The sequence below is a fragment of the Schistocerca cancellata genome, chromosome 5, assembly GCF_023864275.1.
Source record: "Schistocerca cancellata isolate TAMUIC-IGC-003103 chromosome 5, iqSchCanc2.1, whole genome shotgun sequence".
Taxonomy (NCBI): Eukaryota; Metazoa; Arthropoda; class Insecta; order Orthoptera; family Acrididae; genus Schistocerca; species Schistocerca cancellata.
In genome coordinates, this window is record NC_064630.1 from 661753193 (window position 1) to 661780866 (window position 27674).

At 41.9% G+C, this 27674-nt stretch overlaps 1 protein-coding gene across 1 annotated transcript in view; it reads right to left on the reverse strand.

Annotated features, from left to right (window-relative positions):
- LOC126188746 (uncharacterized) overlaps positions 1-27674 on the reverse strand; it is a 156196-nt gene that overhangs the window by 33001 nt on the left and 95521 nt on the right. Inside the window, exons 5-6 of the mRNA XM_049930355.1 lie at positions 27411-27592; positions 15977-16190 (exon numbers count right to left, since the gene is read on the reverse strand). Coding sequence (XP_049786312.1) covers positions 15977-16190; positions 27411-27592 — 396 coding nt within the window. The remainder of the gene's footprint in view (positions 1-15976; positions 16191-27410; positions 27593-27674) is intronic.

Consider the following 27674-nt stretch of genomic DNA (forward strand, 5'->3'; position numbering starts at 1 on the left):
CTGCCACAGCAGATTACACTGCACACTTCAGTAGTACGGCTCACGGTACTTGGATCAAACGTTTCCTGGTCAATAGACAGTTGTAGATGGCCACGCTGCTTGACCTCCAAGCTCATCTAATCTGAAACCTATTCATTTCTACTTGTGTGGCCACTTTTATGCTTATTTGTCACTGGTACCTGTAATCCCTTCAAAATCGAACCACAGCTGGTTGTGAGGAACTGCACAATACTTCAGGAATTTAGGATCATTGTTGCAGGCTCATGAGATATCGGTGGAGAACAACACTGGAAATTTTGAACATTTTCTGTGAAAGCACCTCGGTGTGTGTCGAATAAAACTGTTTCAATGACTATCTCTGTTTGGTAAGCCATAAATCGGAAACCAATCATTTCCAAGCAGACGATATAATGAACTTTTTTTTGTACATATGTGGAGTACATACCGGAATTTAGAACCTCTGTTTTTGAAACACTTTATAGATGGAGGGGGTCACAATTTAACGGTGCAAACAGGGAAAGATATTACAGATATGAAGCGATCAAAACAACAAGAAATCTCAAATGAGTAAAGTCACCTATTGAATAGAAGATGAAAGTACCCAACAATGTTAGCAACATCATATGACATTCTGTACTAAAAATCTACTTGAAAATATTTTCAAGTAGCTCTGAGAAGATTCAGTGTAAACATGATCAAAGTAAAAACTGAAAACGAGTATGAAGAGTAGGAAATGAACATATGTTGGCTACACACTACATTTCGACAATTAATATGATGGATGACACAACAAAAGAGAGAAAACCGCATGAGTATTCGAAGATTTACTGAAATGATTGTATAGTTATAGAGATTAATCAGAGACACAGATTGGTAGTAATAAAAATTATAACACTGCAGAGGTAATACCCGATGAGATTTACAAATCCATTGAAACTGTGGTGAAAGGAAGGGTACCAGGATATTGTGTTTGAGTAGTTTGGAATAAGGTATACTTCTATTGATAGTAACGACAGTAACGAGAGGGCTCTCAACAATGAAGATATACGTTTCTGTCGTAATAGAATGTTCCATGCGTGTCTGTGTTCACCGTGTAAGGAGGGATTTACTTTACATTCCTTACATGGTTGTAAACTAAAAGAAGACTGTTATTCGAAAAGAGTGCTTTTTAAAATTGGGTATGGCTGAGATTAAGATACTAGTGTTGGGAATTTAAAACGGCGAATGGAAATGTATCCGAAAATGAAGAAGTGCTATACAGTGGCTTCAAGAACAGAAAGGAACAATTGATACGAAGAGAATTTGACCACAGTGAGCTACATATATGGAGCAATTTTGAACATGTAAATGTAATTTGAGAGTGACAAGGAAACTGCTTTTGAGACAATGTAAAAGTTCTATGAATTGTACTTCAATGAAATGACAGCTCCGCAGACTGTGCGCCAAAACAAACAGGACAAACTAAGGCTATAGTGACACAGAAGCATTCTTCAGTATTCTTGAAAAATAAATAGAAATGAACGAATTAAAATTATTAGGTGCGAAAGTGACGGAAAAGGAAAACCAAAACTGCAAGTAGAGAACCATTTGGGAATATTTGAACTATATTGAGGAGTTGATTGATGTTGTGAAAGAAGAAGACCAGACAGGCGAATACGTTAAAAATAAAATTCAAATGACAGATTTAAAAGCCAAAGATGGAACTGATGGTGTAAAGTCCCATACGTTTCACGCTGAAAGGAAACCAGTACGTGCTGTCACGTCCAGTTGATTTACAGATGTAGCAAACCATGACATTTCATGAGGGATTGTCACCAGCCAGGGACAAGCAGAGATCCATGGACATGTGACATCATGAAGAAGACAGTTGCAGCAGTCGGCGACATGAACCAAGAGAGCAGCGTAGTGGAGGTAATAACTGGTCATGTGGCCGAGGTGAACTGTATGGTTCAAGAGGCAGTCGTCATAAGGACATCGATGACATCAACAAAATGGAAACAGAATGAGCAGTTTTGTACTGGAGGTACAATCTATGATGACATGTAGTAATGTGGAGTCAGGTAACGACATATAGATTGATACGTTACCAGATAGTGGTTTCACAGTTCATGCTGTTATTGATGAGAACTATTTTTCTGAGTGCATAACTTCAAAAGACCCTGTGAACAGAATCTTCAGATGTTGAAATCTTATAAGCTGAAAAGAAATAGAAATATAATTACTTCTTTTTAGTTTGTGACTACATGATTCCAACTGAAATGAACAATTAATTTTACGTCAAAGACATAGGTAGAAGTTTAATTAGTTGTGCCAGGGTAACAGAAAAACATAAAATAGAATCTATAGGGAATATCTCAAAAGTTGTTTGAGCAAGACAGTAACTTACTTACGATTGTTTTGAGAGAGGATAGGCTGTACAAAATGACAGGTAGTATTTATAATAAAGATATTAGCGTAAGTAGTATGAACAGTAAGGATAGTGTGGCAGTAAGGAAGAAATGACATCTAAATTTTAATAATTTGATTACATTGTGTAAACATCGGTAAGCAGATGGATTGCTGACAAATTTACAATCAGAATTTACAAAGTGTAAAGTTTGTATTGAAAAAATGCACAATTTATCCTTTAAAAAATTAGCAACACAGCAAAAGAAAAATTAGAGGTTACTCATGTTGATCTGAATGAACCACACTTCACTTACAGATTGCACAGGGAAAGGCATTCACTTTTAGAAGACTATGGTAAAGCGGCTAGACTCTACACTATCAGATCTAAAACACAACTTTACGATTGTTTTGTGGAATACATTAATGAAACTACAACTTAAACTTGTAAAACTGTTAAGAAATTCAGATGTGACAAAAGGAACAGAATATTTAAATTCATATGTCTATCAGTTTATAAGACAGAAAGGGACATTTTAAATCTGTGTCATCCCTATGTACGTGAGTTAAATGGTACAGCTGAAACACACAACAGGTCAATTAGGGATATGTCATGATACCTATTAGTTGAAGCAACAGTAGACAGGAGATTCAGTCCTGAAGAAGTTTGTGCAGTTGTGCACCTTAAAAACAGAACTGCAACTATAACACATTATGACGTATTGTTTGGGAAGAAACCTAACGAAACACTTGAAGTTGCGTGTAAGCAGAATTTTTGTATTTGTGCCAGAACAACCGAGAACGTCAAAGTAGGATCGTAAAGCAGGCTTGGGTATTTTAATAGGCTAGAGTGAAGGTGTATACTGAGTTTTGTTCAACATCAAAGTTTTAGCTGCCAGAAATGTTAATTCTATGGAACAGGCCATCGGGTGTATTGATCTAAAGGACTTTGATTCAGGCAGTGAACATTTTAATGATTCTGAATGCAAAAGTATTGAATATGAATCTGTAAATGAACAAATGGAAGAAAGGAGCTTAACATAAAAAATGACAAGAATGCGAGTTGAGAAGGTCTAGAGCATATAGAGTACATGATAGATTTAATGATTATGCCATGATTAATTTCATTTATGAAACTTATGTAATGCTGAAAGTCCAGAAAATTTTGAAGAGGCAATGAATAGCAATGAGTCAAAAGCTTGGAAGGAAACAAATGAGAAAGAAATTGAATGCTTGGGTGAATTTAAATGTTCTTCATGTAAGGTGGATTTTACAAGAAACTCAGTTAACACTTAGAAAGCATGATTAGTTGTAAGGGGCTCCCAACAAAAATAAATTGTGGATGATATTTATTCACCAGTTGCTATGGTAAAAATATTGAAACTTTTATTGTCATACCGTTGTCAAAATGGCTTAACCGAAGAACTAATGGAGAGATAGACAGCATTTCTAAATGGTAAAGTTCTCTATGCAATTTATGTACAGCAACTTCCAGGATATGAGAATGATACACAAAGAGTTTATGAGTTATTTGAGGCCTTATTTTGTTTGAGAGAAATTCATAGAGAATGATAAGATTGTCTGGATGAGTTTCTAAAAGGCCTAGGTTTTAAAAGAAATAAATTGATTATTGTCTATATGTTTTCATAATGGCAAATTATGTAATCTAAACAACTGTCTTTGTTCATGATTTGCTAATTTGTGGTAAAAGTAAAGAGAAAATACACAGAATAAAGAATCTGTTATCCAAGAAATTTCAAAACAGAAACTTACGTGAAGTATCTTGGGCTAAGTATTGACTATAATTACGCAAACATTGTAAGGAAAGCTAGACCGAATCTCTAGCTAATAAATATCACATTAAACATTCAGAGTTGTACCGTACACCAATGGAAGTTAATTTGCAACTAAAACGAGGACAACATGCGAGTCACGATATTAAGTACAGGAACTTGATAGGTGCTTTCCTGTACATTAGCTCAGGAACAACATTGTAAACTATTTGAGATTTGAGTAGATTTCAAATCCGTCGAAATGATACTTACTTGAAGTGTGCTTTGTGAGTACACACAGAAGGACATAACTTAACACGTGGAAGTATTAAAAATATGTATCTAAAAGAAAGAAGGAGATCTGGGTTTAATATCTCGTCAACATCAGGGTCATTACAGACGAAGCACAAGCTCAGATAGTGTCAAGGATGGGAAAGGATATCGGCCATGCCTTTTCAAAGGAACTGTGCTGACATTTGCCTGGAGTGATTCAGGGAAATCACAGAAAACCTAAACCTGGATGGCCGGATGCGGGTTTGAACCATTTTCCTCTCGAATGTAAGTCTAGTGTGCTACATTATTTTGTAGACGCAGATTACACAGGTGATTGTGTAGATTGCAAGCCTGCATCAGGATATGTAATTAGATTACTTGAAAGACGCAGATTACACAGGTGATTGTGTAGATTGCAAGCCTGCATCAGGATATGTAATTAGATTACTTGAAAATGCATTTTTTGGAAATCTAAGAAACAAGGAAGCATTGCAAAATCTACTTTTGCTGAGTATGTAGCTTTGTCAGAAGCTGTCATTGAGGTCAAGTTAATTCTGATGTTCTGAGTATTTCGATGTAAAGTTTGATAAGCCTGTGAAAGTAGTTAAAGATAGGGAGCACTAAATATTGGTACATATGGAAACATTACTAAAAATTCATCGTATATTCAAGTACAGTACTATTGTCGGAACGTTATAAGAATGGAATTATACAGACCTGTAAAGTAGATTCAGAAAACAAGTAGCAGACATTTTTACCAACTCTTTGAGCAACAATAGATACGGAAAATTACGAGAAATGTTGAATGTCATTTCATTGCGACATAAATGAAAAGGAGAATGTTGGAACGTGGCAAGTTTATCAATAGTACCGACAGTGTCGACAGTACTCTAAACAATGAATATATATATGTTTGCAGCTCCGTGCCATGTATGTGTTCACTATGTAAAGAGAGTGTAATTTGTATTGTTTTTACTTTGTCGTTAGTAAATTTTCTTATCAAATACAAATGGTTGAAAAGTACAGGCAAAGTAATACAAAAAAGCTCTAATGATTTGCGGAATGTCGCCGAAAAAAATCGATTCTCCAAAGTGCACTAGTGTGACACTCAGAGGCCAGAACTCTGTCAGAATGCCTTTTTAAATGCGTTAAATCTATTTTCAATTTGAACGTGAATGTAAACGACTTACATCTTTGTGATTTAAACGTCGCTGTTTTACGTTGCCTTTCTTTGCCTTTTTTGTATAAGTACCAGTTTGCTGAAATAAAAGTCTTTTGCTCCCTTTTTAATTATTATTTATTCCTTCATTATTAAAAGAGAGGATACCAAATCTGCCGTGAAAATGAATCTGGTGTAAATACTGGTGATGCACAATTTGGAAACAAACCACCAGCAATAGACGCCGAGTCATCATCAATAGATTGTTCTTCTCAACTTCAAGATAATCAGCAAAATGTACCTTTTAGTACTGATTTAGGATTATACGAAAGTGGACTGATTGAAGAGACTAAACTAAAAATTGTAAACCGCATGTTATGAAACTCTCAGGATCCTTTCCCAAGAAACACAAGGACCAAAATGTCGTTTAGCTGCAGTCATTATCGTAATTATACGAGAACAGGTCAGAAAATTGAACGATTTTTAGTGCTATTCCCCTATTTTAAATGTCGTGTGTTGTGTAGCGTGCTGGTTAGTAGGAAATGGAGAAAAAGAATGGCGTTGTGGACAAATTAATGAGTACATCAGTAGATGAGTTTATTTCAGTTCTAACCTGAATTATAGTGCGTGAATGTCAAAGTTTTCATATTTGTTCATTGAAGGTTTATTCGTAAAAAAAGGCGCCAAAAATCTGTGTGGAGCCAATGTTCTGTACAACATACGTGTGCAGTCAGTGAACTACGAAAAGAAAAATTTCTTTTTTCAACATGTCAATTTAACCAAACACAAAAATGCGCTTTCCAAGGCTACTGGAAATAAAATTCTTTGCTTCCAATGGCAATTGCAACATTTAATCCAAAATCACAGTTACCATTCGACTTACGTAAAGCTTTTATTGATGCCCGTATCCCTTTCTGGAAAGTGCACAATTTTACATTAAGACAGTCTTTGAGTATATGGATGAATCTGTCACCACTGACTCAAGTTTGCGAAGATGTTACAGAATGAAATTTCTGATGAAATAATGAATTTCATAAGAATAAAATGGTCAACACTCTGGAGCATAAAGCATCTTAAACTGTAAGAACAGAGAAATATCTCGAATATTCGGAAGTGGAAACTGACTTAATTCAATGTCGCCGAGTTCCTGCAACAAGTGATTTGTCAGCTTCAAGAAACAGGGCAGCCTTTAAGAAAGTCAGTAAACATTGTGGATGATGGAGTTCAAAGACTGTTGAATGTACCAGAGAGATGGGATTCATTAGTTATGGAAAAGTGTAAAATGGTGTTTTCTAAAAATCCTGATCTTGACAAACTTACAAACATTCAAAAAATTTTACAGAGTAACAATTATATTGTAGTAGATGGCAGAAGTGTTGGGCAGAGGGGAGAGGAGAGAGGGAGGGGGAGAGAAAGAGCATAGGGAGAGGAGGGAGGGAGAGAGTGAACTTATGTGTGTTCTGACGTGACCTTTGCTACACTGAACACAGGATCCCACCTATTAAATTAAAAATGTTTACTGTGTTATGTGAAAGATAAACCAGGGCTCCAAAAACTGAGTGTGTTCTACATACTGTGCTGTAGCTGACTGGTCAGCCTGGCTGACAGCTACGCAGGAGATACAGGTCGATTTCCAGTACCGCTGGCGATTTTTCCTTCGGGAGAAGACTGGCACGGGATGCACTCAGTCTCGTTGGGCTAACTGAATAGCTGCTCGACCGATAATTACCGGTTACAAGCTCCAGAAACCCATAAACGTCCGGGAGAGTTGTGTGCTGACCACGTGTCCTGCATCTCACATCCGATGGCGCCATTGGCAGAGGATGACACGGCGGTCGGTCGGGCCCAATTGGCCCGTCTGCTGCCACAACGGTCAACTTTACCTTACGGCGCCGTCAACTGTGTGAATCATGATGTATTTGGGCTTGCCTCCGCTCTTCGTTTGCTTTTACCTTGCTCCCTTATCGACATGGTGTCCGTAAAGCCTTTTAAACTATGTTTGACGTCTATGTACCCAAGTATCACAATTAGAAACGTTTCGAAAATACCGAGCGAAGAAACTGATAACTCGGCTACAAATCGGTAAAAACTTAAATCACAAATTTCGCTGAGAAAGCGAATGAGATCACAAGAACGTATTGTTTAGTGGGTGCTATGGCCTCTTTCGGTTTCTAGAAAAAGAAACTTGCGGAAGGTACGTTAAAAAAGAAACGAACCGGAGACTGTAAAATGTAAACTACTGAAGGGAACGTAATGATGTCGCCTGCGGAAGAAGGTTCCAAACTCGCCGCTAGAGACACACTGGGGCACATCCACATTACGACAAAGCGATGACACACGTACGTCCAATGTCCATTGCACTCAGCAGCGCTGAAACCAGTGGAATGCTGGCTTCAAAGAAGAGAAATGGGGTGTTGTGCGTTTTGGGCGGCGTTGACCTTGCATGGTTCCACTGGAGACTTCATTGTTTTAACTCGGGTTCAAAGTGATGACGTCACAACTCGTCTCCAGCGACCACTTGTGACAGGAATTCATTTCCTTCCTGGACTTAGCGCTGCAGATAATCAAGACAGAGTCCCATTCGACATGCTTCCTGCGCTGGTTCAAAAGTGTGAGACACGCACTGGGCGCACACATTGCAAAATTTCGGTCTGTTCTTATTGGTGATATGAACGCATCCCACCTCAGTGGCAACGGCTGCTACCGTAACTCGCCAGGTTTCAGTAATGAGGGTACCCAACTGTTGGAGAGTGGCATCGGTAATACAATGTGGCGTTCCAGATCGTACTTCATCGACCAATGACATCCATCCTTTCCTGAATTGCTTGTGCGATGCCTTAGCCCTTGCAACAGACATGGAGCGTTCTCTGTGAACTTGTGCCATTCTCCGATGAATTTCCATTCCCCCCATTGCCGTGTTGGTACCGCTCTGAAGAAACTCACTACGCCTTTTTTCTTTTCTTTTGAAGCCTCCATTTCACTGTTTTTAGCGCGGTTGAGTGCAATGGATGGTCGACGCGTTCGCATGCTCACTCTCTCGTCACCTCTTGCGTCAAGTTGGAGCCTCAGCGATCGTACAGGGACCACACCTTCCTCCGCAGACAATGACATTATGATCCTTTCATCTGTTTTCATTTTAAAACCTCCAGCTCCTTTCTTATTGAATGTACCTTATGCTTAAAATAAACTCCAAGTTATTCGGGCTAATATGAACCCAAGGGTGTATGATAGCCTAAATACACGAATGATCGAAAAATATGCATGTTTTATAAGACACTGTTATTCATATGGGCAGTCAAACGAAAACCGAACACCCACCACAACGGGACCATGGAATGGTTCCATTCAAAAGTAATCACTGGGAGACGACACTATCAATTCCTGTTTCGTAGAACGCGGTGGGCATCCCGATTGAAACCGACGTCCATGCATGTCTTTCTTGAGGTCGCCAAAGATGTGAAAATCACGTCGTGAAACATCTGGGCTGTATGGAGAATGTTGCAGTGTTTCCCAATCAAATCGTTGAAGCGTACCCTTCATCCAATTGGCAGTGTGGGGTTGGGCGCTATTGTGCAACAGGATGACTCGTCCGACAGCATTCCTGGGCGTTATGACGTATGGTACATCGCAGGTTCTGCAAAATTGTCTTCATAATGTTGGGCATTGATTGTGACTCCACGAAAGCGGAATTCGATGAGCAGAGGGCCCCTGCAGTCGAGGAAAGTGATCATTATCTTACCGAAACTTGTGTGAACATTTTTGGATTTCCTTGGAGGGGAAAGATGTGGGACGTTTCCATTGTTCACTGTGCAGTTTGCTCGTGGGCTGACGGAATGCTGTCAGGCCAGTCTGACGAAGGCTATGCTTCAGCGATTTGGTTGGGAGGCACTGCAACAACCTCCGCACAGTCCGGGGCATAAATGTCTCAATGCGTGCGATGATTACTCTTGAATGGAACCATTCCATGGTTCCGTTGTGCGGGTGTTCAGGTTTCAATTGACTGCCCCTCATACTTTATTTAGAGACCACACTAAATGCGGTATTCGTATGCCCCCTATTACTTACATGTTATTCATTGCAAAATGAAAAATTATGTACCAAATTACTCTTTTTTAAACACTTGTTCAGGTCACTTTCGGAAAATGATTATCCAATTTGTTTTCCTTCTTTTCCCAGTCCTTTTTTTGATGACTACGATTCGCGTTTTACATAGAGTTAAAAAAATGGTGCTGTCAAACGAATTTCTGCTCTGCATGATATAATAACAGATCGACGTATTTTAGTGTGTGTGTGTGTGTGTGTGTGTGTGTGTGTGTGTTCAAATCACGCTTCATAGGCGTCGCTGTTTAATCACACGCGGGTGTTTTCGACACCTGCGTGGTCATAACCAGAAATTTGCCTCACAACATCGGTAGTATCACATTCCTCGCTACTGTGATCTTCAAGGCCACTTCCAGCGGAGAATGAAATAATTTTCTTCTGTGAGAAAGCTAATGTAATCTTCATTTTGTCTATGTTTTAATGTTCCGTAGTTGCTTCTACTATATTCCTGGAGAAGTGGTTCATTTAAAGTAGCTCAAAGGAAGGCAGCTTGTATTGTCCCAAACGTGTTCCACTTCTTATTGTGACTCATTTACAGTGGCCTGTAATACACGTTTGTTTTACATACTAGACCTAATAATTGCATTGTATAATAATTATTGCAGACATGTTGCTGTATTACGGTTTTTGGTATTCACTTGTTGTTTTAGTTGAGGGGGAGCTTTTGGTAGCTCAGGTTTCGTAAGTTGAAATTACTATTTGTTTCTACATACGATATGTTATCTTTGTCTACCATGTGTCTGCCTTCCTGGAATTGTACTTACTTGATCTGTCTACACGAGTATGTCCGGTTTTCGGCGTTTATCGCCCACCTTTCAATTGAACACCGCACTTTTACTTTTCACTGAATGTTAATTTTGAAGATTAAATTATTATTTAATTTGAAAATAATAAATAACCATATCAATATAATGAACCATAAGGAACATGGACTGATCATGTTAGCCATTAAAACGATCGCACACAGATGTAGAACGCTAACAGGCCAGATAACGATCTCCACGGCCACAAAAAGTCTGCATGCGCGCCACACACACACAAACAAACACGCACACACACTACAGTGAGATACCATAACACAAAAAATTACACATAGTGACTGTTGGGAACACTACATACATTAAACAATCCAAAACAAAACTCAGAACAGTGAAAGTGAAACGTTCACTAAAAATGTGACTGGAAATGCCGAAATTCGGACATCCTGATGTATACCAACCAACAAAGTACAACTCCAGTTTCACATATAGACTGATAAGATCACAAATCGTAGGTAGAAACAAACATCGGTAGTAATGTAACCTCACGAAACTTCTCATCGAATAACACAGAAACAAAAATGTAATGTAGTACATTTCTGCAGTAATTGTTACATAACGCAATAATTAGGCCTACATACATTAAGCAAACATGTATTACAGGTCACTAAAGATGCTTCAAAAGTAAATAAAAAGTAAAACGTATATGGCACAATACAAACAGCCTTTCATTTGGTTGCACTAGGCGAACCACACCTCCAAGAATATTGTTAACTTCTTCACGTTGTTCAAAGCGTTACAACTATTGTGGTTTGCATGTAGAACATTCACGGATATCCAGAAAGTGACAATAGCTGAACTTTGTTGCTAATCTGTGGTCAGTATGTTGGAAAAAATAATTGAAGAGGGAATGGGAAAGAATAGAAATCTACTTCAGGAGTGTCTGACAGTGGATTGGAGCTCGCAGAGTACTTCGGCTGTAAAGCAGGAGTCACAAGCAGAGTAGCGTGTTCTGATCGAGAATATTCGTTCTTGGTTGTTTGGTTGGTTGGTTGGGGAAGGAGACCAGACAGCGTGGTCATCGGTCTCATCGGATTAGGGAAGGAAGTCGGCCGTGCCCTTTCAGAGGAACCATCCCGGCATTTGCCTGGAATGATTTAGGGAAATCACGGAAAACCTAAATCAGGATGGCCGGACGCGGGATTGAACCGTCGTCCTCCCGAATGCGAGTCCAGTGTCTAACCACTGCGCCACCTCACTCGGTATTCGTTTTTATTAGACCAGGCATTTTCTTGTGTTTTCAAAAATCGCCGAATTATACACGGATAATCCGCACCCTGGTAATGGGTGGCTTACTGTATTAGTATTTATGCAAACGGCTACCTGTTTTTTTTACGATATTTACGTTTGTGTTCAAAGTGGTTATTCGCATTGTTGGTAGAAATGTGACGGAAAACTGGCTTTGTGCTATTGTTTGCTCTGGAGCAGCCGTTCTCAACTTCTTTTGGCGATGGAACCCTTTCGAAACTCTAAATATTTTACGAAACCCTACAATAAGCAAAACTTTGTTTTATGTTCATTCTTGAATGAAAATCATGCATAATTATGTACATTGTACACTACTGACTTCTGCAACAATATACAAAACGATAAACATTAGTACAACACAAAAAATAGCACTGTATTGACTTCTCTGTAAATCGAAAAATTGTTTCCACTTAATGAGAGGTACGAAGTTTTTTGTTCATTTTTGACCAGCTGTTTAACACCAGTACAGACGGAAGAGAGTTGAAGGCAGAATCCCGTTTTACACAAGTTTGTTGGGAACAGTAGGACAGTCAGAGCATGTGTGGCAAGTTCTGAATATTCATGAATCCTGTGCAAAAATCATGAAGTGATATTGTTTTGAACAGTGGTTCCATGCTTGAATCTGATATCATTTCTAAAAAATAGAGATTTATCGGTCGCGTTTGACATGTTTTCTGGTAACCGAAAATTCGGTAGAAAACGCCTCTGAGCCCATGAATTCATTTTCATGATACCTCGCATATCATGGAGACACCGGACAAATTCTTCAAATCTTTGATTTAGTTATCTGCCTCGCCAACTGAACACATTCAGTGTTAAACTTTCTGATTCCCTCTTACCAACACAAACAATCAAAAAATCTAGTTTTTTAGGCGATTATCTTGTTATTAGTCTTGAAAACTGCTGTCTGGTTTTCTTCTAATGAATTACTTAGTTTCATGTTCCATGAATAATTTGCACGATAAATCGTAAAGAAGTGAAATGAGTTATTTTAATTTGACGTCGCAATTTTACGACAGATTCTACTCATAAATTTCGTCCGAATGCATCTACCAAAAAAACTAGTCTGAACAATCCTGTCACATCGCATCGGTCAAACTGTCTTTTGATGTAAAAAAAATACGAATCACAAAATTTTCTAATTCAGTTCCTAGCACGAATAAGCTTGTTGAGGTTTTACATTGAGATAACCATATAATCACAACGCGGATCAATAGTGTTTTATGTCTGCTCCCATAACCTCCATACAATATTGAAAACAACTGGCAAAAAAGACGGCATGGTTTATTTTTACTGCTTTGTCCAGTACCAGTTTTAGATTTCGTGGCATCTTTATCATGAATGTTTGTCTCTGCAAGATACAATTTGCTGGGACTATAGTTTGGCGCTTAACTTTTTACTTGTGATACCCCTCCCGCTGCTTTTTTTGCCTTGGGGTCCATCGGTAAAGATACCGATACAGTCATACGTCGAGACGGTATATTCGAAAAAAATTGTTAATCATGTTAAAAATTTGTTTACTAGTAGTCTAGTCTTAGTTAATAAAAATGTGCACAGTAGCAAGTCTTCTAAGAGTAAATGTTTACATGGATATCATACAGTTATCAGCAAGAAGGCCAGACCAGCAACATTAATCAATTTGCAAGACGAATTTGTGGTGTTGAAGGCGACTGATTATTTCCAGTTTGATATAGCCTGAGAGACCGTTATTTCGATAGGGAACCGTGTCGTACGAAGGCGGCACTGTAGAAAGTTTCTTTGCAGATTTTTCATCGAGCGTACATTTTGTTATGCCTGTTGCACATGATTTCATTACATTCTCAGCGATTGTGTACGCTTCGCCTGCTTGTGGAGTGCGATAGCTGACCAAATACGAAGCCTCCGTGGCTTCCTCATTCACGTCGTAACATTCGCATTTTAACAGGTGGCATGACACTTCTCGGAAGTAGCTTGCTATATAACATGCAGAGAGGTGAGACGTTGAAATCAACAAATTCGAGACCGATGTAAGATTCTCATTCTATCTTTTTTTATCTTTAGCGAATCGTTAGATATCCACTGTTTGAAACCATGGAGATTGGAATTGTTCCATCGCCTTCTTGAATCTCGTACTTTGACTGGAAATCTTTGAGACTGATGCCACACCTTCCAGCCAAACCACCTTTGAACTTTGGATGCAAGTTTTCCTTGCAACATGTTTAAGCCAATGCACCATTCTATCTTTGGAAACCTATATTTATAAACTACTGGCCATTAAAATTGCTACACCCCGAAGATGACGTGCTACACATTATAAATTTAACCGACAGGAAGAAGATGCTGTGATATGCAAATGATTAGCTTTTCAGAGCATTCACACAAGGTTGGCGCCGGTGGCGACACCTACAACGTGCTGACATGAGGAAATTTTCCAACCGATTTCTCATACACAAACAGCAGTTGACCGGCGTTGGCTGGTGAAACGTTGTTGTGATGCCTCGTGTAAAGTGGAGAAATGCATAATTTGATAAAGGTCGTATTGTAGCCTATCGCGATTGCGGTTTATCGTATCGCGACATTGCTGCTCGCGTTGGTCGAGCTCCAATGACTCTTTGCAGAATATGGAATCGGTTGGGTTCAGGAGGGTAATACGGAACGCCGTGCTGGATCCCAGTGGCCTCGTATCACTAGCAGTCGAGATGACAGGCATCTTTTCCACATGGCTGTAACGGATCGTGCAGCCTCGTTTCGATCCCTGAGTCAACAGATGGGGACGTTTGCAAGACAACAACCATCTGTACGAACAGTTCGACGACGTTTGCAGCAGCATGGACTATGAGCTCGGAGACCATGGCTGCGGTTACCCTTGACGCTGCATCACAGATAGGAGCGCCAGCGATGGTATACTCAACGACGAACCTGGGTGCACGAATGACAAAACGTCATTTTTTCGGATGAATCCAGGTTCTGTTTACAGTATCATGATGGTCGCAACCGTGTTCGGCGACATCGCGGTGAACGCACATTGGAAGCGTGTATTCGTCATCTCCATACTGGCGTATCACCCGGCGTGATGGTATGGGGTGTCATTGGTTACACGTCTCGGTCACCTCTTGTTGGCATTGACTGCACTTTGAACAGTGGACTTTCCATTTCAGATGTGTTACGACCCGTGGCTCCACCCTTCGTTCGATCCCTGCGAAACCCTACATTTCCGCAGGATAATGCACGACCGCTTGTTGGACGTCCTGTACGGGCCTTTCTGGATACAGAAAATGTCCAGCACATTCTCCACATCTCTGACCAATTGAAAACGTCTGGTCAATGGTGGCCGAGCAACTGGCTCGTCACAATACGCCAGTCACTACTCTTGATGAACTCTTGTATCGTGTTGAAGCTGCATGAGCAACTGTACCTGTACACGCCATCCAAGTTCTGTTTGACTCAATGCCCGGACGTATCAAGGCCGTTATTACGGCCAGTGGTGGTTGTTGTGGGTACTGATTTCTCAGGATCTATGCACCCAAACTGCGTGAAAATGTAATCACATGTCAGTTCTAGTATAATATATTTGTCCAATGAATACCCGTTTATCATCTGCATTTCTTCTTGGTGTAGCAATTTTAACGGTCAGAAGTGTATTTTATTGTTTTATAGACATAAAATAGTATCGCCACACCACACTGTATTTTATAACTGCAGCATAACACGCATCCAACATATTGCGATCCGAAAGTGGTGAGTGGGCTTCCTGTGATGAATTTGACTGCATGTTGCAATCGTAAACTGAAATGGGACCTTGCGCTCTGTGTTGCGCGGCACGGGTTTATATTATCCCCGGAAGTGATGCATAGAGAGCCAAGCAACGATATCCTTCGAGGCCGTTCAAGATGGGTGTGGATGAGTCAGCCGGAGACTGGAGAGAGCATAGTGGAATGTTCGAGACCTTTGTAGATGACAAGGCTTGTAGAGAGAGAGAGAGAGAGAGAGAGAGAGCGTTAGCACAGCCGCTGTACGTATGTGTAGTGACAAGTATCTAGTTCCTATATACGTACTCGAGCAAGCTAAGTTCTTTCCTTCGAAGCATTTAGTGGCATTATTTTAGATTTATTATGCTGCATGTCGCCTCATTTTTGGCTATATTTGGCTACTAAGCACTGAGAGAAGCGGCGCTGCCGATGCCTTGTGGAGGCGCAGATCTCCGCGGAGCACATTGTGACCACCGCTACTTTGGAGCTTACCGGTTTGCAGCAGCCCTGTGTGGCAGAACTGCCGTTGTGACCTCCCGTCGTTAAGGGGACGACAGTTGTGGTGAGGCAGTTTTCTTCTAGCCGATGGGCAGTGAGAGCATCGCACATGTAGACTGGCGTCGAGTTGCCACTCAGCCGCTGCGCCTCGTAGAACTCTTCCAGTGTGGTGAACAGCTGCGGTAGCCACAGCCGCACCGTGTTCAGGCTGCAACACGGCCGTCGCTAAGTTGCTACAGACTAAAGTTGTCAGCGAAATGCTGGAAAACTCGCCGAAAAATACGGTTTCACTTAGGATTCCTGTAGTACTAGAGTCATTCAAGTATAAATCGGGATGTCTTAACACGTCTTTATTGATGAGACATACCAGTTATCACGGTATAAATGTATCTGTGTATCTGTGTTTGGGGGGCCGCTTTAACACGGGTTAATTTTAATTTTAATTTTTATAATTATATTTTATGATTTTGTTTGGGGGTGGCTTTCAATATTGTGGGGTAGTGTGAGACTTTTAATTAACTTATACCGCGATAACACTCATACGGACATCGGCTGCCCCGAAGTACGTACGATATAATATTTTTTTTAAACACAGCGAGCGACTCACAGCCTTCTAGTAAGTACACTCCTGGAAATTGAAATAAGAACACCGTGAATTCATTGTCCCAGGAAGGGGAAACTTTATTGACACATTCCTGGGGTCAGATACATCACATGATCACACTGACAGAACCACAGGCACATAGACACAGGCAACAGAGCATGCACAATGTCGGCACTAGTACAGTGTATATCCACCTTTCGCAGCAATGCAGGCTGCTGTTATCCCATGGAGACGATCGTAGAGATGCTGGATGTAGTTCTCTGGAACGGCTTGCCATGCCATTTCCACCTGGCGCCTCAGTTGGACCAGCGTTCGTGCTGGACGTGCAGACCGCGTGAGACGACGCTTCATCCAGTCCCAAACATGCTCAATGGGGGACAGATCCGGAGATCTTGCTGGCCAGGGTAGTTGACTTACACCTTCTAGAGCACGTTGGGTGGCACGGGATACATGCGGACGTGCATTGTCCTGTTGGAACAGCAAGTTCCCTTGCCGGTCTAGGAATGGTAGAACGATGGGTTCGATGACGGTTTGGGTGTACCGTGCACTATTCAGTGTCCCCTCGACGATCACCAGTGGTTGTCGGCCAGTGTAGGAGATCGCTCCCCACACCATGATGCCGGGTGTTGGCCCTGTGTGCCTCGGTCGTATGCAGTAATGATTGTGGCGCTCACCTGCACGGCGCCAAACATGCATACGACCATCATTGGCACCAAGGCAGAAGCGACTCTCATCGCTGAAGACGACACGTCTCCATTCGTCCCTCCATTCACGCCTGTCGCGACACCACTGGAGGCGGGCTGCACGATGTTGGGGCGTGAGCGGAAGACGGCCTAACGGTGTGCGGGACCGTAGCCCAGCTTCATGGAGACGGTTGCGAATGGTCCTCGCCGATACCCCAGGAGCAACAGTGTCCCTAATTTGCTGGGAAGTGGCGGTGCGGTTCCCTACGGCACTGCGTAGGATCCTACGGTCTTGGCGTGCATCCGTGCGTCGCTGCGGTCCGGTCCCAGGTCGACGGGCACGTGCACCTTCCGCCGACCACTGGCGACAACATCGATGTACTGTGGAGACCTCACGCCCCACGTGTTGAGCAATTCGGCGGTACGTCCACCCGGCCTCCCGCATGCCCACTATACGCCCTCGCTCAAAGTCCGTCAACTGCACATACGGTTCACGTCCACGCTGTCGCGGCATGCTACCAGTGTTAAAGACTGCGATGGAGCTCCGTATGCCACGGCAAACTGGCTGACACTGACGGCGGCGGTGCACAAATGCTGCGCAGCTAGCGCCATTCGACGGCCAACACCGCGGTTCCTGGTGTGTCCGCTGTGCCGTGCGTGTGATCATTGCTTGTACAGCCCTCTCGCAGTGTCCGGAGCAAGTATGGTGGGTCTGACACACCGGTGTCAATGTGTTCTTTTTTCCATTTCCAGGAGTGTAGTTTGAGTGAGTGTAGCTATTTAGAAAATAAAATATGCGTATTCTTACGCAAACTGTAATTATTAATATGAGTCTCAGGGGCTACTGGTTATTTATGTACCAAACTACATAAAGATTAACTGAGATACTGCAGAACTTATTCAGTATTCTAAATATTAATAAACGAAAGCTTTTTTTACTCTGTTAACTCTGAGGTTATTGCAAGATCAATGTAGAGAAACCTTACATTTAATATTTCGACATGAAATTTTAATTAAATAATACAGTCAGCGTAGTGGGCGACTAAATCCTGCTAGGGGACATGAGCTCCTTGCACTACGAAGTTCTGTAAAAATTTTGTTATTTATAATTAATGGTTGCGATCATGAGAGGTGACAACTAAATCAATAATACACACTTTCTAATAACAATTTCTTTTATATTTTCCTAAAATACAGATAAAACTTACGTTAATTACCAGACAGCACTACAATGGCGGCCTACCTCTAGAAGAAACAGAAACAGGATAGCGTGTTCAATTAAAGCATTGTCTCTGATCTTCATGGTCTATGTTACACCGAGATTATACAAAAAACTGTGTTTTGTTAATTACATCGATATTTGTGTTTTATAATAATAATAATAAGAATATAATAATTTCAATCCCAAAAAAGCAGGTGTTGACAGATGTGACAATTACCGAACAATCAGTTTAATAATCCACAGCTGCAAAATACTGACGCGAATACTTTACAGACGAATGGAAAAACTATTAGAAGCCGACCCTACGACTTATCTTAGAAAATATATTAAGGAAAGGCAAACCTACGTTTCTAGCATTTGTAGACTTAGAGAAAGCTTTTGACAATGTTGACTGTAATACTCTCTTTCAAATTCTGAAGATGGCAGGGGTAAAATACAGGGAGCGAAAGGCTATTTACAATTTGTACAGAAACCAGATGGCAGTTATAAGAGTCGAGGGACATGAAAGGGAAGCAGTGGTTGGGAAGGGAGTGAGACAGGGTTGTAGTCTTTCCGCGACGTTATTCAATCTTTATATTGAGCAAGCAGTGAAGGAAACAAAAGAAAAATTCGGAGTAGGTAATAAAATCCATGGAAAAGAAATAAAAACTTTGAGGTTCGCCGATGACATTGTAATTCTGTCAGAGACAGCAAAGGACTTGGAAGAGCAGTTGAACGGAATGGACAGTGTCTTGAAAGGAGGATATAAGATGAACATCAACAAAAGCAAAACAAGGATAGTGGAATGTAGTCGAATTAAGTCGGGTGATACTGAGCGAATTAGATTAGGAAATGAGACACTTAAAGTAGTAAAGGAGTTTTGCTATTTGGGGAGCAAAATAACTGATGATGGTCGAAGTAGAGATGATATAAAATGTAGACTGGCAATGGCAAGGAAAGCGTTTCTGAAGAAGTGAAATTTGTTAACATCGAATATAGATTTAAGTGTCAGGAAGTCCTTTCTGAAAGTATTTGTGTGGAGTGTTGCCATGTATGGAAGTGAAACATCGACGATAAATAGTTTGGACAAGAAGAGAATAGAAGCTTTCGAAATGTGGTGCTACAGAAGAATGCTGAAGATTAGATGGGTAGATCACATAATAGAATAGAATTGGGGAGAAGAGAAGTTTGTGGCACAACTTGACTAGAAGAAGGGATCGGTTGGTAGGACATGTTCTGAGGCATCAAAGGATCACCAATTTAGTATTGCAGGGCAGCGTGGAGGGTAAAAATCGTTGAGGGAGACCAAGAGATGAATACACTAAGCAGATTCAAAAGGATATAGGTTGCAGTAGATACTGGGAGATGAAGAAGCTTGCACAGGATAGAGTAGCATGGAGAGCTGCATCAATCCAGTCTCAGGAGTGAAGACCACAACAACAACAACAACAACAACAACAATAATAATTTACAATCTGTACTATTTGTTATACATCGTGCAGACGTACTTAGTCTTTAGACAATTTATGGTTCACACATCTCATAAACTTCTTTTCCCTTTCTTCAAATGTCCATTTATGTGACGTACCGTCACACAGTACAAGTGGGGAGCCTTTTTTTCCTTCACTGCTGAACAATTGCCAAGGAACAGAGACATTTTTGAACAAAAATAGTCAGAGGATAGGAGGACGACTTGAGAAACATCACACATGTAATACAGGTAGATTGGTATATTTATAACGAAAAATGGTATAGATTTCACCGATTGGAAAGCAGGCTAACAGTCAAAAATAACATGTGTGTTTCACACAGGTCATATTTCCGTCATAAATTTCGGTATCGGTCTCTCAGTGAGGAGTATACCCTCTTCGGCCAATAAAACACATTTTACACCTGTTATTCATGCTGGCTACCAACCTGTTGAGGAGTCCTTGGGTGAGGGGGGGGGGGGGGGGTTGGCATATTGTCCCAATCCTCTCTCAGGGAGGCTTTTCAGTTCTTGTACGGTTCTCGGAGTGGATTTACGTTGAGAAACTGGCCTGCAGGGCCACGGAGTACGCACGCCATTCCATACGTTCGATACCTTCCTTTCTCAGTCTGTCTGAGATCTCAGCTGCCCTATGTAGACGGACAATGTCGTCCATAAACAGACGAACATGATCCGGAATATTCTCCCTGCAATATCGTGTGCTGTAACGATATCCCATGCAAAGCTATGCAGCGGTATTCGGGCATTATGCATAATGTCCTGCCCTCACCACAATGCCTAGGTCATATCCTTGACGATCGTTAATATTCTGTGGTGTGTAACGTGTTCTGCTCTCTCTCGACACTAACTGCTTGCCAGAAACACTTGTCACAGAAAAGCGGGATCCGTCGGAGATAATCACTCTGGTCCGCTGTTGCTGACCCCGACCAACATCCTGCCTACACCGACGAACTCTGTCTCGACCAATGCGAGGTTGAACTGTGATGCACAGTTTGCTACCAAGCATACAAACCAGCCTAACTTAATTGCCGCGAAATGGTTCTGGCAGAAACACGTGTACCGGTAACGGCTGTAAGGTCTGCAGTAATCTGTATAGGAGTTAAATGTTGAAAGGTGGCTACACTGAGCCACAGCGCCAAAGATCGCGCGAGAGAGTATTGTTCCGCCGCCTCCACTGGCAGTGCTTATTGAGACGTAGCGGCAGGCAGTTCTCGCCGAGAAGTTGTGGTGGACACTGCATGTCGTGAAGTTGGAGTGAGATGGGGTAGTAGTGAGTGTTTGTTCCATGTTTTATGCAGCTATTTGATGGGAGAGATAGCAGATGTTATTCCAATGGAGACATTGTAATGATCAGAGTGCATTTCGTCAATATAAATTAAGGTAACAAACTACTTTTATTTTTCTCTCTCATTATTTCAGTGACCTAAATAATGCGTCATTACAGGTTCAGTCAACAAAACATCTGGCTTGTGTTCTTGTATTAGAGTGTAATTCTGGGTTTCTTGAGCAATTATAGTATTTCTAATTTTTTTCTATCACGTCAGTATAAATGGCATTTGAAAATTCTTGTCTTGTTGAAGAAGAACCGTGCCAGATGTGTACGTTGAGTCACACTCCCACACACAGAACAGTTATACTTGTGCTTTGGTTTCGTAGGTTTTATAGTTGCTGGGGACTTAATTAATTAATTGTGTTAACGAAAATTTTCATTTCATTCTTTGTTGTTGTTACATGCAGTCAGATTGCGTACAAAAACTAGTCAGGGCCAGCCGTTTACGAGACTTGCGTAATCGGACTTACAGCTACTAAAAAATATTTTCATTTTTTTATTTAATAAAGCCCCCATGCAATGTCTGTTCATTTTAGGCACTCGGGCTTCGTATCGATCATCTTGCGGTGTGGTGGACCGTCTACGGATCACCGGCATGGTTTCGCATCGCGTTTCCACGTTCAGCGCTTTTTCCTAGGAGCCAGATGACACTTCTGGACATACCATTACTGTGGCCACAGTAGTGATACTTCGACCGACTTCGAGCCGTTCAGCTGATCGTCCACGATCGGAACCTCTCAAATGATGCCATACCATATGGGTGTCGCACTAATCGTTTCCCCCAACAACCGCCGCCAAACACTGTACTGCGTAAACTATAGAATGCATAAAGAGCGTTCGTACACAGGTTTTACTGCATTTAGCATGTCCCGCCCTCTACGTTTCGTTTTCTGTCACTGGTCGGGTGATCGCAGCAACTGTTGGCTGTTACGTAGCAATCGGCAGTTCTTCCGTAGCAAGTGTCAGTTGTTTCTTAGCAATTGTCAAGCAGTGTACATTGTCCACGTTAACAGAAATATGTCTTCTCCATCTGATAGGAAGGTTTTTGATCCCTTCACGGACTAAACATTTTGGCTACCCTCGTGTAGCGCGTACTGTTCGATCCAAGCGCTGTCTTCAAAAAGTTTCCCTCCCAATGTCTACTTCAATAGATCAGGCTTGTCACATGGAGACAGGTCTGGACTGTAACTCATGAAGATACCGGTGTAGCTTAATGACCTTTTTAAAAGTTAGAGCTGATATACGCAACCGTGCGTTGTCGCGTAGGAGAAGGATATCGCGAATCGGTTGTCGGTATGTTTGTTGCGATAAACAGTCTTGACACCATCAAGCAGCCTGCAGTAGCAGGCCGCGTTCGTCGTCCTTTGCCCATATAGAGATTCAGTCAGCACTACATCTTCTACCGAAACTCAATTATGAATAATTTCCGAGCTGGCAGTCCAGTCTTGGCCTTGACTGGTGCCCCCTCTCCAACCTTCCTCCACTCCATACTTGTCTTCTTGTTCTCTTGGCTACAGTCAAGGGCCCATCGTTCGTCATATGTCACGATATGCTCTAAAAGAGCCTTTCCTTCCTTTGTGCATCGGCGACAAAACATGGAACCCACCCTACCGATTTTACATATCCAAGCCGTTTCGGTGAAATGGACACTTCGAACACTCATCTCCTGTGACGTAGTGTTAGCAACAGTAATGTGGCGACCGCCTTCCATGAGCTCACACAAGGGCTGAAATATTGTTTTTATCGATGCTGGTTGCCTTTCATGGCTTTGGTTCTACACTTTACCACCGCCCTTTCGAAACTTCTCGGTCAAACTGAACGCTGAGTAAAAACTACGTTTAGCATCACCGAACTGTGCTTTGAGTCGCTTCAGAGTGTCACTTTATTTCACACGTTTGTTGGCTTTTAAAACAAATACAGCTGTAACGCAGTGAGTGACAGACACTGGTAGCCCCCATTGATTCGTAGCGATACTGAAACGGCGCACCTGAGTGTCTCGGCAGTGTGCATGGCTACGTCATCTCTATTCTCATGTAAGCGATTATCCATAGCGTCGCGCTGCTCATATAACTACAGAATGTTCCGGTTTCTTGTTGAGTGACCCTCATATTTCTGTTGTTCACACAAACAGCGAGTCTCCAGTCATGAGCCCAAGGATAGCAAGGGGCCTCCCCAGAGAACACTTAGCTGTAGAAGGATTTTGTATGATGTAATTTCTCTTAGATGATGGCTACTATCAACAACTCTATGGGGTCAGCACAGAATTGCCTCTGTCTCCCGTAGTGCCAAACTTATTTACCAAATTTATTCATGGAGGACTTCGACGAGAGAGCTCTAAAAATATTGGTATCGAAGCCTGCATGATTCTTCACATCTTCATGACATTTCTTGTGTGGCCACACAAGCATGAGTGGTTTCGAGGGTTCACTACACTTCAGTATCAGTTTCAGCATGGGGATGGCGAACTTCCCTTGTGAGACGGCACTACGGGGCATAGTGTGTACAGGAAAGCCACCTACACTGATTTGTACCTGGACACATGCAGCTACCATCATCCTTCACTATATGGCCACTGTGAAAGAAAAATGCGACATGCTATCCGGCAGCAGGTACAGCATCAGCAAACAGTACGATATGTAGAATACCTACCGAACGTCTGCAAAACATGGAATAAAATCGATAGAATCCTAGCTAAGTGTGGTATTACATTTGTTTTCATCCACTTTAAAAATGGTCAGCACTATTAGTTACGGTGAAAGATGACTTGGGACTGCGTAAACCAGATATCCATTATATTGCTTGTAAATAAGGTAAGGCGTTCATCAGGCAAACTGCGCACAGTCAAAGAAAGATGCCAGCGGCACAAGAAATACCCACAAAATATGTGATCACCAAGCTCTGCATTGCTTAGGGGGCTTCATAATATAAGAACAAACGGAAGTTCGAAGACGAACTTGGTCATTTTGGGATTGTGTGTTAAATGTGGTTGTTGAGATGTGTGTGCCAACGGCCTCAAAGGTACAGACAGTAGCTTCACTTTCAATAAAACTTGGGATTCAGTGCTCAACCAAACCAACTCATAACTCAGGCCAAGAACGACTTCCGCGGCCGAATAGGCTGCAGGAATTCATCATTGAGTGACACACAGTTCAGGAGATACGAGGTTACGAACATTGAGATGCTTGAAAACTAGCTTTTGTTGAAAATGCGGCGCAGGTGACAATTTACATTCGCCCAGTGTTTCATAATATGAGCACTTACTGGTTTCTAACACACTTTAGTATAATTTCAAACCTTTTCTAAATTCATTCTCTCGTAAATGCTTAAAGCAAAAATGCTGACACCAAAAATCACAGCACCAAAAGAATGATTAACGTACACTAATGAAATTTTGGGAATATATTTGTTTTGGTAATATATTTAAGTGATTAATATTGCAAGGTCACAGGTTAATGTAAGCATGAGATAAGACATTGCAAACGAGAAATGCTGGCACATTAATAACCAGAGTGCTGAATGCAAGCGTGCATACGGGCACGCATTGTACTGTACAAGTTTGTGGGATGGAGTTCCATGCCTGTTGCACTTGGTCGGTCAGTACAGGGACGGTTAATGCTCTTTCTGGATGACGCAAGAATTGTCGTCAAATGATATCCCATATCTGGATCTGGTGATCAAGTAGGCCAAGGCAACAAGTCGACACTCCGTAGAGTATGTTGGGATACAACAGCGGTATTTGGGCGACCGTTATCCTGTTGAAAAACACCCCCTGAAATGCACTTCTTGAGTGGCAGTACAACAGGCCGAATCACCACAGTGGCGTAAAATTTTGCAGACGGGGTGAGTGGGATAGCCGCAAGACTGCTCCTGATGTCGTACGAAATCGCTGCCCAAAACATAAATCCAAATGTAGGTCCAGTGTGTCTAGCACACAGACAGATTGGTTACAGGTCCTCAAAGGCCTCCTCCTAACCGACACACGGCCATCAATGACACCGAGGCAGAGACAGGTTTATTCAGAAAACGCAAAGACCTCCGCCCTGCCCTCCAATGAGCTCTCGCTTGACACTATTGAAGCCACAAATGACGGTGTTTTAGGGGCACTGGAGTGCACGCTATAGGATGTCTGGCTCGGAGCTGTCCTCGAAGTAATCGATTTGTAACAGTTTATTTTGTCACTGTGGAGCCAACCACTGCCATATTGCCGCTGCAGATGCAGTACGATGCGCAGAGCCCCACGCCGAACACGAGGGTCGACCCTTAAGCCGTCGGCACACGGACCGTGCATCCGAACGTTGAGCGTTGAGCGTGCCGAGTTTCTGACGTCATAGCGTGGAATAGCACGTTCGGGAGTCTTTCTGAACGTGCAGAGCAATATCTGGCATGTCAGATATTCTGAGCGTGCGTCTGAGCGATGACCAATGAGATGGCGCGACGCCACCTACGTCACACGCACGCCGTCTCCCTTCAGTACAGAGTTGTGAGGCGCCATATTGGCATTCATTTCAAGCCTATATGTATATATGCCGTTTCTGAGCACCAGCAAATTGAGAATCACTGGAAAACCCGTTGTTAACTTTGTGATTCGTTGCAATAAAATAATGAGAAACATCATAATCGTGGCAAAAGAATTATTGTAACTTGTGTATTATGAGGGCAGGCTATTGGAAGGCAGCTACATACTGAAGATCCACCCAAAACGCATTGTTCTTGGTACAATTTGTTATAAATAAATTTCAGTTAGTAACATATCTACGATTAAGGTTTCACAGCAACCCGTAAAATAGTATGATTAGACTCCAGGATTGAATTGTTGGTTTAGCGTAATGAGTAGTGTCCCTGTCCTCAATACTTGGGTCAGGGGTTCCCATCTTGACACTTCCAATTTTTTTTCCTAACATTCACCTTTTTATTAGGTTCTCTTACTTTATTACTTGTTTGATATAAGTATATACTATAATATTTGATGTTATGTAAATATTAAGGTGTTTTTTTTTTTTTTTTTTTTTTTTTTTTTTTTTTTTTTTTTTTTTTTTTAGGGGTGACTTTGTTCGATTGGCTTAATCTACAGGACAGCTTGTGCTGCTTGTGTAAAGATATTTTGCTCCTTTTTCTTTTACACTTCGTAATTCACATGTTGCAAAGATTCTGCTACTGGGTAGGAACAGTCGAACTTTTATAAGCCTGTGTCCTTATTGATTGGACATGGTTTCCCTTTCGTGGGCGATGGAAGAAGTGTGCGTTTTAATAGAGGTAACGTGGGAATTTTACGCGCGCCTGTTGAGTAAACTGTGTTATTTACGAACTAGAAACATCCCTCAACTGCCGCTGCAGTGCGTTGCGATCGTGTATACCACGTTGGGGCCCACGTACCGTATGCACAAGTCGCATAGTTCCTGAGCGTTCAGCAGCACGTTGAACTTGCCACGCTCAACGTTAACGTTCCACAGCACTGTACGTGTGCCGACGGCTTTACGGTAGTGTTACGTGGCCGTCCGGCGACCATTGTTCTTGCTACCGTATGTCCTAGTGACCACCGCTGCGAGCAATCATACTGTCTAGATTGCTGCCAAATCTTTTTTCAATATCGCAGAAGGAACACCCAGCTTCTCGTAGCCCCATTACACGACGTTCAAACTCAACGAGGTGTTGATAATTCCGTCTTTGCTGTCTTAAATGCATTGTTGATTAGCATCAACTCAACAGGTCCAGTGTCAAAGGTTACTAATGCTCACGACCGTTACAGCGTGTATTTAAAGCAAAACTCACTAGCGCCATTCTTATGCGCAAATCCCGAGAAGGCATCATCTTTCAGATGAAGCACGCCTACCAACTTTCCTTTATGTCACGCAAATCCTTTTTGGTGTCGCGATTTTTTTTCCGTCAGTGTATTTAAAATATTTGCTCATTTGTATTCAGACACTTGAAGCTGATTTATACCTGGAAGCTCTATTCTCTAAATATTATGGGTGTTACTGGTATCGTACTAATTTTAATATTTACGTTATGTCTATTTAAAGAGCTGAGAGTATCTGAGTCTCTCGCAACGGTTTTGCAGATGAATTACTGCAGTACGTCTGTCCACATCACAGGAGTATGAGAATAGCAGTGTTTCATTTACCTGAGGAGGGCACAGCCTTCTATGAAGAGGACAAGGACCGTGTAGCGTACGAGCTCCGTGGTGAAGAGCAGCAGCACCTGCTGGCAGCCAGTCAGCACCCTGGTCAGGAGCACCTTCACGGATGCGGTGCCATCCTCCGGCGACTGCAAGCCGCCCGGCGTCTCCACCACCAGGCTCTCCACCTGAGGGCACCCAACTATTGGCGCTCTGCTACTCGCTAGTCGCCGAGGTTTACCTCCTCAATTACGACGATGGCAGGATCTT